The 12,612-nt window shown below is 51.6% G+C and overlaps 1 protein-coding gene across 19 annotated transcripts in view; it reads right to left on the bottom strand.

Annotated features, from left to right (window-relative positions):
• The window catches only part of NFASC (neurofascin), a 186,125-nt gene that overhangs the window by 78,508 nt on the left and 95,005 nt on the right, over positions 1-12,612 (bottom strand). For all 19 annotated transcript variants that reach the window (XR_014780741.1, XM_084790351.1, XM_084790349.1 and 16 more), the window contains exon 3: positions 2,119-2,299. Coding sequence is in view for 18 of the 19 variants with exons in the window: in XM_084790349.1 (XP_084646475.1) it covers positions 2,119-2,299 (181 nt within the window). In the remaining variant the exon portion in view is untranslated. The remainder of the gene's footprint in view (positions 1-2,118; positions 2,300-12,612) is intronic.

Below are 12,612 nucleotides of genomic sequence, written 5' to 3'. Positions count from 1 at the left end.
TTCTGTGTTCACTCTGTAGGCGCCCCTCCCCCACTAGCATCCCCTCCCCCCGCACCCCCAACACACACTCCCTACCCCGGGTAGCTAACGACAGGTGAGTGAGAAGTGGCAGAAGAGAAACAAGCCTTCACCGTGTTCCCGATAACCCAATTTCCTCCGCGTCTTCCTCTCCAGGGACACGCCCTTATCTCGCTGCTTATTAGATTGTCTGCCTGGCTGTTAATGAGAACTCTCCTCGAGCCAACCACAGACGGTCACCATGGCAACGCTCGTCTCATAGCTCTCCTCTCTTCCTCCTCCCGTGTATATACACTCAGGCAGCGGTGGTGGTCTTGCCCAATTTGCTTCTAGGATCAATTCACAGTTATTACTGGTCTCTGTCATCCGCAAGTGCAGGCTCCTCTTGGATAGATGTTACTGGGGTGGAGCGGGTCTGGCTTTAGAGCCCTGTGGGGTCTTCTTGGAGGCCACCTTCACCTCCTATCTCCTTTTCAGTCACCTGTTAACTGGAGAGTGTCCAAGTCTATCTTGGCATCCTACGGGTTCCATGGATTCCTTGAGGCAGAGAACAGGAGGCAGAGGTGCTATTCCTGTACCTTAGTGCTAGGATGCTAAGACATATGGTGCAAATGCCAACCCTGTGGCAAAGGGGCTTATGCCAAACAGCGCCAAGGAACAAGGGGCCGATCAGCGGCCAGCAGTGAATGCGATGACGACAGTCAGTGGATAGAGATCCAGATGTGAGCCTAGCATGCCAAGTTCAGACAGGGCTCCACCCACAGGAACGGGAGTGTCTCTCTCTCTCTCTCTCTCTCTCTCTCTCTCTCTCTCTCTCTCTCTCTCTCTCAATAGTACTGAGGGAATTCTGGGACAGAAAGAAGCTGTGCCTGGCTCTTCCATGGTCACATAATATGGTTTAATGCTTCACTTGGTTGTGCCTTTTACAAAGATAAAGTACTTCCGGCTCCTCTCCCAGGCTATCCACCATCTTCCTTATGACTCCAGCCAGAACTGGGCATCAGCTCTGGTGAATCACGTTCAGGAGACTAGTAAAGACAGCCCACCTTTTTTTTTTTTTTCCAAGATAGGGTTTCTCTGTGCAGCTTTGGCTGTCCTGGAACTCACTCTGTAGACCAGGCTAGCTTCGAACTCACAGAGATCCTCCTACCTCTGCCTCCCAAGTGCTGGTTTTGGTTTTGGTTTTTTGAGACAGGGTTTCTCTGGGTAGCCTTGGCTGTCCTAGATTCTCTTTGTAGACCAGGCTGTCCCAAAACTCACAGAGATCCTCCTGCCTCTGCCTCCCAAGTGCTGGGATTAAAGGCGTGCGCCACCACTGCCCGGCAGCCCACCACTCCTGATCCTAGAAACTGCTCTCAGAAAGGGTAAGTAAAGGCCAAAGCCATGGCCACAAAGGTAAGTATGAGGAAGAGAGAAAGACACCAGGTGGCTCTCAGAATCCCAAATTAGGTCATCCTTGGTTCCACTCAGCAGGTTCCAGGTAATACAGACACCAGTTTATCCCCAGACCTAAGAAGAGGCTTGCTTTTTAGTGTTCAACTTCCCTATGGGAGTCGATGTCACGTCTTTGGAGAAAAACCCAGCTCTGAAGCCTGGAACCAGCTGTTGCCTTCTCTCCCCTCACCTCCCTGACCTCTCTCCCCTCACCTCCCTGACCTCTCTCCCCCTCCCTCCCTGACCTCTCTCCCCTCACCTCCCTGACCTCTCTCCCCCTCACCTTCCTGACCTCTCTCCCCCTCACCTCCCTGACCTCCCTCCCCCTCACCTCCCTGACCTCTCTCCCCCTCACCTCCCTGACCTCTCTCCCCCTCACCTTCCTGACCTCTCTCCCCCTCACCTCCCTGACCTCTCTCCCCCTCACCTCCCTGACCTCTCTCCCCCTCACCTCCCTGACCTCTCTCCCCCTCACCTCCCTGACCTCTCTCCCCTCACCTCCCTGACCTCTCTCCCCCTCCCTCCCTGACCTCTCTCCCCTCACCTCCCTGACCTCTCTCCCCCTCCCTCCCTGACCTCTCTCCCCCTCACCTCCCTGACCTCCCTCCCCAACACCCATTCCTCTAATCTGAGGAGGGAAATGGAAAGAACGGGCCCAGAACTCACGATCCATCGGAATCTCAATGGCCCCTCCGAGGCTGAGGAGGAAGAGGATGAGGGCTACGTGGACCCAGGGTGGTGCCTGCTGCCTGGCCATCCTCAGCACCAAGCCCTGCTGCCTGCTGCCCAGCCCACGGCCTCTCGATGCCTTGTGCCGCTCTGCGTGGGCTTCCCAGACAGTGCTCAGCTGGAGATAGAAAAAGACAGCAAGTTAGTTTCTCTTGCTCTTCTCACTCCCAGAGTCTTGAAAGATTCAAAGGGCCTCTTGGCCACAGAGTAGGGACCCACCTAGACCAGGGTTTCTAACCTTTGAATGAAATAAGCTGTGGCATGGTAACTGTCCTATATATTGTAGGGTGTTGGAACGATCTCTGGTCTCTACCTATCCAATGTCAGGAGAGCCCAGCTGGCCCTGCTGCCAAACAAAAACATCCCTGGACACTGCTGCTTGATCCAAGAGGACAAATCCACCAGTAACTGAGACGGCGCAGTATGGCAGAAAGGCAACCCTGCACAGAGCCGTTATGAAAATGCACACTGGCCTAGAGGCCTGGAAGAGATGTACCAAGCTCCCTGGGCCATCTGCTGAGCATGCCTGGAGCAGAATGTGTTTGGGTAAGGACACAGAAGTAAGACTTCATTAATGTTCTTTGACCCCATGGCGCAGAGGGAAGACTGTCCAAAGAGAAGGGATGAGCTGTGACTCAAGCCAGCACTCTACGGCCACCCGAAGTTCCTAAATACTCCAGCCTGCCAGCGTTACGTGGCCAAGTCAAAGGGGGAGGCAGCAGGCATCATCTCCAGAATCCCTCCAGTTCTCCACAGCTCTACTCCCGCCTTATTTGGCTGGAACCGGAAGCCCACAGTCAATTGCATCCACCCATCCATCCTAAGTTAGTAGAAAAGAGTCCAGGGAAGAGCTCCCCAGAGTCAAAGCCATCATTCTGGAGTCCTGCAGTAGGAAACATCACCTGTCACCATCTCATCATGTCCCAATGAGGGATTCTGGCTCACCTTCAGCAGCTGAGCCCAACACTAGCCACCCCACACTGTGTGGGTGTGTGCATGTGTGTGTGTGCACATGTATTTGGCCTCCATCTACCTGCTTTTCTTCATGGACATACACACACACACACACACACACACACACACACACACACACACACACACACTACCCCTTCACTCTCCATCTGTGACCAGAACTGTTATTTCTAAAGCACAGGGCATTCCTAGTCACTTGTCACCACTGTCCCCAAGTTCAAGCTAACCTCCTTTACTGGCTTGAAGCCCCAAACCACGTGCCTATCTGATCTCCCCCACTCTCCCTTGGCATGCTGCTCCTCAAGGACCTCAGTGCACGATGTCTTGACCACTGACCTAGGAAAGATTAACAACATGCATGCACAGCGGACTGTGATGTTGGCCGCTTTGGTTAGGACTTGCTAAGTGTTACGTCTGTGTTCCTGCACACCCGCTTCTATCCCCCATGGCGGCATCCTTTGCTCTGTAGTCATTCCACGAAGGCTCCATTAGTGGGAACGTTCATTTATTATCCAGTCTCGGGAACTTATCATAGTAGCAAAGACATATTAGTCCCTCAGAATGTGTGGCTGGCAGACATAAGGATGGGTAAGCAAATGAACAAGTGAATGAATAAATGAAACAAGCTACTTAGTATTGTTTTTAAAATACGCTATTAATTTCATAAAATGTATTTTGAACATATTCATTCCTTCCCCCACCTCCCACCCCCGTATCCCTTCCCCTCATCACCTACACAAGCTTGAGTTTTCTTCTTCTTTTTAAAAATACCATCCAGTCCAGTTTGTGTTGCCCAGCTACTCCTAGGAGTGGGGCTGTTCTGGCCCTGCTAAGGGTCACGGCATTAGAGGAAACTGACCCTGTCTCCCAGCAGCTGTTACATGCCAACAGCTCCTGAGCTAGTGGTGGATTCTGCACTCACTTACCCCCACTCTATGCTGGCACTCTGGCTGGCTGGAGCTTGCACATGTCTTGTGCACACTGTCACACGTGTCGCTGCATTCATGTTTGCAACTGCTCTGTTGTGTGCAGAAAACAGTCTCCACGATGTTATCTACCATTTCTGGCTCTTGCAATCTTTCTGCTTCCTCTTCTGTGAAGATCCCTGAGTCTTGGAGTGAGGGTGAGGAGCAGGGTGTGTGTGTGTGTGTGTGTGTGTGTGTGTGTGTGTGTGTGTGTGTCTATCTGTCTGTCTGTCTGTCTCTCTAGAAAACCATCAGGTGGCACAAGAAGCTCAAGTTGGAGTGTGACTGAGGTTGAAAAGTCTCCTTCCCTCCAGGTCAGATGCTGCCAGGAGCCAATGGGCTGGAAGATGACAAGAGAGCAGAAAATCTTCCAAGGACGGGCCCTTTGGCTAGAAGTTGTCACAAGGATTAAGTCTCCAAGGTGGCCATTACACTGATCTCTAGAGAGGCCACTGATGCTTCACCTTGGCTACCCATCTTCAAAAGTTAGCCTGACTAGCTGAAACCGTTCAGTGAAGGGCATGCAGGGCTCAGTTTGGGCTCCCTGACCACTGTGTTTGGCTCAGGACCTGCCAAGTGGCAGAAGTGATGGAAAAGGGAGGGATATTCATTCTGGGAATCTTGGTGGAACCAGGAAGCCAGAGGCCATTCATTAACCAGAAGCACATTGGCAGGGAAAAGCCCAGCTGTTAGGGGATGTTTGAAATTCACAGTTTAACAGCATAGTAGACAAAGGACATCAAGATAACAGCATTCTGCTACCTGATAAATCCCTCCTTTGTTCTCAGGAACCCACTTCCCCGCCCCAACCAAATGTTAAAAGAAGAAAACTCAAAGATTACTTAATTTTATATAAGCTATTTAATTGTAAACAATCCCCTTATTTTTCAGACGAAGAATCAATAGCCAGAAGAGGGCACGTGCCTGCTCAGGATAACCCAGTGGGTTCATGCAAAGCTAGGAAGAGAATCCAGGTGCCCTGCCATCTAGATCAGGACTTTTCTATCCAGTTTCCCTGTCTTTGTTACACAGCAAAGTCTCAAACTGAAGGTGCTATTTTAAAAGGCAGTATATATAGTCTGACAGTTTTCCCAAAACTTAAACAGAAAACTGCCCATGACTCTTCAGTTTTAATCCTAGGTATATGCCCCAAGGATTTAACACAGGTTCTCAGACAAGTGCGTGCACACGCCTGTTCATTGGAGCATCACTTACAATGGCCAAACAGTGGAAATAGCGCAAACCATCCACGGTGGATGGAGAAGTAGATGGGTGAGTTTTGGTTTATATATACCAAGGACTGTGCAGCCACAGGAAAGAATGGAATTCTGACATAAGTTACACCGTAGAACAATTCTCAAATATGGTCGGTGAAAGAGCCCACACTGTCACATACAAATGATCCCATGTATAGATTTCATATAAACACCCAGAATCAGTAATTTCACAGAGACAGAACACCATTAGGGTTAGCCAGACCCTAGGGGAGGCCACAGGGAGTGAGTGCTAGTGGAATGGATCTCCTCCGAGAAGATGAAGATGGTTTGAAACTAGACACAAGTGGTAACTAATACACACGTTGTGAACATATTGTGTACTTCAAGTTTTTAGATAAGTTTCACATCAATAAGAGAAAGGTATAATCTTGGTCTCTGTAACATTCCCACAGACATAAAAAAGGGAGCAGAGGAAGGCAGGTGACTGGGAGTGTAGGCACAACAGCCCTCCGTGCAGAGGGCAGGCACATGGTGTGTAACCCTTCCCAAAGATTGTGAGGGATTTTTCCTCTGAGTCGAAGGGAGGGGAGGCCTGGAGCTCTGGCACTGAGCATAGAAGACCCAGTGCACAGTGAGGGCAGAGAGGCCTGCCACGGTCTTCGCGTCCATAGTCAAGAGCAATTCAAGATCCCCTGCCTAGGGAAGGTGCCGCCCACAGTGGGCAGGTCTTCCCACCTATATAAGTAATCAAGATCCCTCCCCTCCCCCCACAGACATGGCCCACACATTATCCATGAAAAATAAATCCAGCTGAGCAGATGGCAACTGTCTGAACTCTTAAACTTCCAGGGAGGGAGCAAATCAAGTTTTAGATTATTTTTTTCCACCTTGTGAACATGAACACCGAAGAACTTCTGATACCTTGTTTAGGATCGGTCCACCCCCTTGAGCAGCCCGCCTCAACAGCTGTGGGCCTCCCGAGAGAATCAGATTCAAAATGTCTTAGATGGGCACATGAGAACTTGACCACGTCACGATATCCTGCCAGGGAAGATGCTGGCATGGTCATCCCCGCTTACAAGGTGGAGGCCCCAGGCCTCAGAGCTTTGGACTTCTCTTCTGAAACACAGAGATAATCCCAGTCCCTACCCCAGAAACACTTCCTCCAGGAACCGGGCAGCGTGCCTGGAGCACACAGAAAAAGCGCCACACACGCTCGCTGCTGCCACGGATCAGGATTTCCCCTCCCATGAATGAAGGGCACACACACTGTGGAAGCCCATGTAACTATCCACAGTCGGTGTGTAGTTATAAGAATTGTGCACTCGTTGCCACAGCTTGCTTTGTTATTTCTCCCTTTTGTTTCTCTGGGTCCTAGTTGCATCCCTTGCATCCCCCTCCCCCCCATACCCTGAAGATTGAAGGCTCCTGGTGTTGATTCTACAAGCTGTCCCTGGCAGATGGAATAGGTGCCCACAGCTCCCTCCAACAAGCTGTCGCCTTCAGGATCTCCCCACAGCCCTGTCTCAGGCGTGGCTGTGACAGTGGTCACAATATGTCTGCATTGACAGAGAAAGACAGGCAGCCCGGAGATATGGCTCAGCTGGTGGCTGGTGGCTCCGGTCCCTTGAGCGAGTAACTGCCACAGACTTTCAGGCAGCCAACATTGATCCATGCTGCAGCCCCTGCCGTGCAGGCGCTGAGCTAGGGAACTCACGTGTGGGCGGAAACAAGGTTTCTCCACTTTCATGGACCTCGCATTTCCAAAGGGATAACAGAAAGTGAATCGGAAAGGACCAAAAGGAAATGACCGGGGGCCTTAATTTCAAGGTTGAAAATCCACTCACACGCTATAGCAGCTTTATTGAATAGGTGCAGAAGTGTGGGGTGCCCTCCCTTAGGCGAATGCATCCATTAACTGTGACACGTGAGGGTGATGGAACATTACTCCCCAGGCAGAACGCCACTGGGATGGGCACTTAATGACTGGATCTTGTCCTCAAAGCCTAGTTCGCTGAGAGGCCAGCATTTTGCTCCACCCCATCCCCCATGCTGGTCTGCTCCTCGGGCCCAGAAACCACTTGGTTGGAGCCAAGTGACCATGGACCTAATCCTCAAAAACCATGAGTCCAAACACATCTTCCTTCCTCTAAAGTCAGCTTTCTCAGTATTTGTCACAAGGACAGAGAAATTGATTAACACTGGGAGGCCTTGGTTTTCCTCTTCAAACCTCTGCTTTCATCTCAGGGCCAAACTGTGGTTCCTCTGTCACCTAAGCCACCCTGCTGCCAGGATGCCTTCCAAATTTTTCCACATGCTGAGAGCCTTCCTTTTTTCATGAGGAAGCCTGCCCACCCCTGGTCTGCCCTGGGACCTGCCACACGCAGGTGATGGAGGCTGGCTACCTCGCTGGGACAGTTCAGAATCAGTAGGTTCTCCTGCTAACCCTCATTCACTTTGGTTCCGTACTCTCCTTATGAAAATGTGTCTTCCAAGTTTGCCTGAACTAGCTTTCCTTCTCACCTGACTCTCCTCACCCAGACTTAGGTCTCTGAGCAACACTTCCACCAGGAAGCCTTCCTTGATTTTCCCATGCCTCTCCTTCCCACCACATCTGGAGGAAGTCCTGATCTTATATGTTCGCAAAGCATTCTGGGATATTCTCACCATAATGAGTGCCAGTTCTTTCTTGGTGCCAGCAAGCTACCCATCTCCTCAGTTGTACCCCAAGTTCACTGTAGCTGGAGGCAGCGTCTCATTCAACCAGCCGGATGTCTGTCAAGCACACGGGGCCCAGTAGGCACTTACAGGGTGCTCACTCAGCACCCAGGCTCCCCTTTCATGCACAGCGCTGCACTCTTCTTGGTAGAATTCTCCCCTCATCCTTTCTAAGAATGATTTCACTCCACCCCAGTTCCAGGGTGGGGTTCGAAACTTACCACAATCAACACTGCTGGAACCAGCTACAGCTATTTAGGAGCCGACACCTGCTGACCCTTCGGAACTTCCACTGAGGCAGCTGGGGAAGGCCAGATCCCTTTCTCTTGAGAGAGACCTCGGAGGGGTTCATAAGGGTGTCAGAGTGCAGGTGACGGTGTCTTAGTGGATTTAAGACACCAACAGCTGAGAGAGAACAGGGGGAGGCTGGGGCCTCATGCCCCTGAATCAACAGCCAGCCAAGTCATAGGCTTCTATATTATACAGACATTTGCGCCAATAATCCCTCCAGTTTTTTTCAGCGAGGTGAGCTGGGTCTTCCATCTTTCACAGCAGACAGTGCTGTCAGAACGAGGACTGCCCCCTAGAGTGCAGGGGGGAACACCATGTTCCCCACAGCCCTCACGTGACCAACTACACAGCTCTCTTCTCTGGTGATTCCCTGCCTCCCATCATCAGAAGGTCATTCTGCATCCCATCACCTCCCTATAGATGCCGCGGTCTCTTCTCACGGAGCTGTCCTACCGCCTAATATTTCTGCTTTCACTCATTTATTTGTATTCCTCACATAGCCATACCCTGGAACCCCCGCTGGCCTCCGATAACCAAATCTCCAGTCCTCAGTCCTGGCCAACCTGTTGAGGACATCTCAAAATGGCAACTACTCATCCATCCTAACTCTTTTTCTTGGCTTTCTAAGAGACCGTCCTGAGGCCTCTGTCTGCAGCAGCACTGACCACACTACTGGCCTCTCTTCTGCCTGCTAGACTCACTGTCTCCGTGAGGGCCTCGTCATCTGTCTCTACTCTCACTTTTGTTGGATGTACCCACCTAGACGACTTAATAGCTGGGGGAATCCCACCGCCCCCCCCCCCCCAAATCCTACCTCGAATCACTGGCCGACATCTGGCTAAGCATCAAGGCCTAGGATGGTCTTATCTCCCAGTGTCTCCTCACCCTCTCCTTTCCCCACACTGACACTCACCTCACCTTTCACATTCACCTAGATTGCTGCAGTGAGCACCTAGCTGGCCACCTTGTCCAGGCCACGCCCCACGTTGTGATAGTGAGATTCTTCCATCCCGCCCCATCTGCACATGTTAGAGCTCCTTTCAAAACCCTTCTGCATTAACCCTGTTAATCTGTGAATACAAATCCAAATTTTGAGGGTAGCACCTGTTCCTGGCCCAGAGACACCCACACCACTTATGACCTCCACACTTGACGGTCCTCTGTGTCTGGAAGGGCTTAGCAGTGTCACACTAAGGGTGTAGATTTCTCTGAAAGGGCCCAGAGAGTAAAGTCACTACGCTCTGTGAGATGAACAGTCGCCGCCACACTACTGCCTTTACCATGAGGGCAGGAGAGCGGCTACTGCCATGGAGTGAACAGTGAGCCTCTGCTCCAATAAAATTTCCACTGGAACAGGCAGGAAATTTTCAAGGGCCATAGTTCGATAATCTCAGCTTCCTCCTTCGGGCTCCGTGTGAACTTCTCCATGTTAATGGAAGGACCCAGTCCTGACACTATCCCTCCCCCCACCCCCTTCGCAAGCGGAAATAAACTTGCACCTCCAGCTTCCATGGTTATTGTGAAGAGGAGAAGAAAACAAGGTGTGTCCGCGGCACACCACAAGGCAAGCTCACCGCTCACCACGCTTCTGCAGCTGCCAAGCCCACACGCTAGTGATTATCTCCCGGTGAGTTCACAGGCTCGGAGTCAGGCAAGATCTGTCTATTTTTCTCAGGCAAATCTAGTGCAGGGTGACCTTTGACCTTCCTGGCAGATGGCTGGGTGGGACCTAGTAGCAGGAGGCTGCCTTGCCCTAACACATCCCCCTGCTCAGGAGGGATGCTGCTTACATCCCCCTGCCCAGGAGGGATGCTGCTTAGAAGCCTTCTCCTCTCCCTGTGCTACCACCTCTGCCAGCTCCAGATGCACAGGTGACCTGGGAGGGGTGGGAGGGTCAATGCCACATTGGAGGATGCCTGTCCCGTCTCCAAGGCCTTCCTGAGATTTGGGGGATTCCTGGGTCACAAGTGGCAGGCTCTCACAGCTGACTGATGGTGGAGAGCAGGTGGCACGGAGAGTCCCAGGTTGGTAAGTGGACCAGCTGCTGCTGTGAGCTGGCACTGGGAACACAGAAGGAGGAGCAAGCGGGCTCATGGTCAGGGTGTAGGGAGACTGGGCTTGGCACAGGGTATGTTCCGTTTGAAGTGTCTTGTAGGCTCTCCCAGGCTGTGTGCATGAATTAATGCCTAGGCACACACCAACAGAGGAGAGCTGAGGCCACATGCCAGCAATTAGCTCTTGGAATAAGCTAATCATGTGACTGGAATAGTACTACAAGAGCCGACTAAGGAACACATTCACACATCACCGCCACAGGAAATTGTGGGGGAGCAGAGAGATAATAAAAGCCCCCAATGCCAACGCAAACCCCAGCCACTCTCATTAAAAAGACAGGCAGCAAGCCTGATCATAGCTGCCCGGAAACAGCCTGCTTAGGAAGGGGAAAGGAGCTGGGTTGGAGGGTCAGGGGCACACCCGAAGCGTGGAGTGGGAGGTCGGCCAGGGCTCAGACTCATCCCCGTGGCTGGAGAGTTCTACGTGGATGGCAAGCCACCCCCTGCTGGAACAGAGGATGCGAATCATCTACTCCTCCTAATGTGAACCCACAGGATTTCCAAGTGGTGTATAGCAGCGGTTCTCAACCTGTTGGCCGAAGCCCTGGCGTTGCGTGACCCTTTCACAGCGGTGGCATGAAATCATATCAGAACCTGCATATCAGATCTTTACATTATGATTCCTAACAGTAGAAAAATTACAGCTATGAAGTAGCAATGAAAATAATTTGATGGTTGGGGGCAGTCACCACAACATGAGGAACGGGTTTTTTTTCCCCCTCTTTTTTTGTTTGTTTGGTTTTTCGAGACAGGGTTTGTCTATGTAGCCTTGGTTGCCCTGGACTCACTTTGTAGGCCAGGCTGGCCTAGAACTCACAGAGATCCACCTGCCTCTGCCTCCCGAGTGCTGGGACTAAAGGCGTGCGCCTCCATATCCAGCATGAGGAACTCTTTTAAAGGGTCACAGCATTAGGTAAGTTAAAAAACCACTGGTTTATACATAAAAATGAATCTCAGTGGCTCAGGCAATCAACAAGATCACATTCTTACCCACAATCTTCTCCCCCATCCCCTCCTCTAAGGACAGTGAGCTGTGAGTGCTGTGTCAGCAGGAACAAGCTGAAGGTGGAAGGCTGTGTTCTCACTCACATTCAACCCACACTCAGCACACTAGGTTCCCAGTCCAGCCCAGACTCAAACCTGTCCTTTCCGAGCCCAGCATCCTATTCTCTTACTTAGCGTGCTGATTTGCTCCAGTGTTCAAGGTCCTCACCGACTCCTCCACGTCACTACAATTTCCTCTGCTCCCCAGTGTACCCCCATGCTCCTTCTCGGGGTCACTGCCTCCTGCCCTCTGGGAAGGGAAGAGCGGTTCCCATGGCAGCGTCCTGCATCCGACTCTGAGCTGGGAGGAGCCTGCATCCAGTCTCCCTCTGCAGTGAGTCGGCACTCTAAATCTTCCTGAGTGGCCATCATAGCACACGCTTCCTGTTACCGGGAGGTATTGGCCCATCAATAAATCTGCCTAATAAATCCTCAATTAATAAAGCGCCAGATGAATCTGCTGTTAGTGGCTGTGCTGGAGCAGGAGGCAGCAGCAATTACTGAATGGCATCCTCAGAAACGGAACCTGTTCCTGATCAGCCGACTCCCTGGATGTATCTATTTTCCAGAATGTTCCCCCCACTTCCTCAGCTAGGACCACCCTCGGTGCCATCTTCACAGGCTCTCAGAATCCAGGGGTTCAGATGCCCCGTCCAGTTTCCCATCACTCATCCTAGGACATCAGCTCTAGGTTCTGAAAATGCCTCAAAGAAGAAGGCTCAGTTTGGGACACCGGAGGCCACACTCTGTGAGCCCAGTGGTACCCACTCCCACCCCTGTCTCTCTCATACCAAAGAAGGAAGCGACAGACAACCACCCAAGTACAAAAACTCTGTCCAGCTCATGGGCATCTAAGGTCAACGTGTGGATTCTCAGCAATTCAAAATGGCAGCTACAGATGGCCGCCACCACCGGCCGAGGAGACAAAACAGCAACAAGGAGAGGAAAGGCAGAGGGGATTTTGGAAGATGATGATATTAAACAAGGAAGCACTGTGGAGGAGCTCCTGGCGTCCCTGCTGTGACAGCATCTGGCACTGTGTCACTCAATCACCCTCTTGTCACAGATGAACTGTCCCCACATCTCTGCAGCTTCTGTGAAAGCCAGTCG

Source organism: Acomys minous, assembly GCF_964271855.1.
Source record: "Acomys minous genome assembly, chromosome: 1".
Lineage (NCBI taxonomy): Eukaryota > Metazoa > Chordata > Mammalia > Rodentia > Muridae > Acomys > Acomys minous.
The sequence above is the reverse complement of the archived record's forward strand: the minus strand, read 5'-3'. Positions and strand labels throughout refer to the sequence as shown.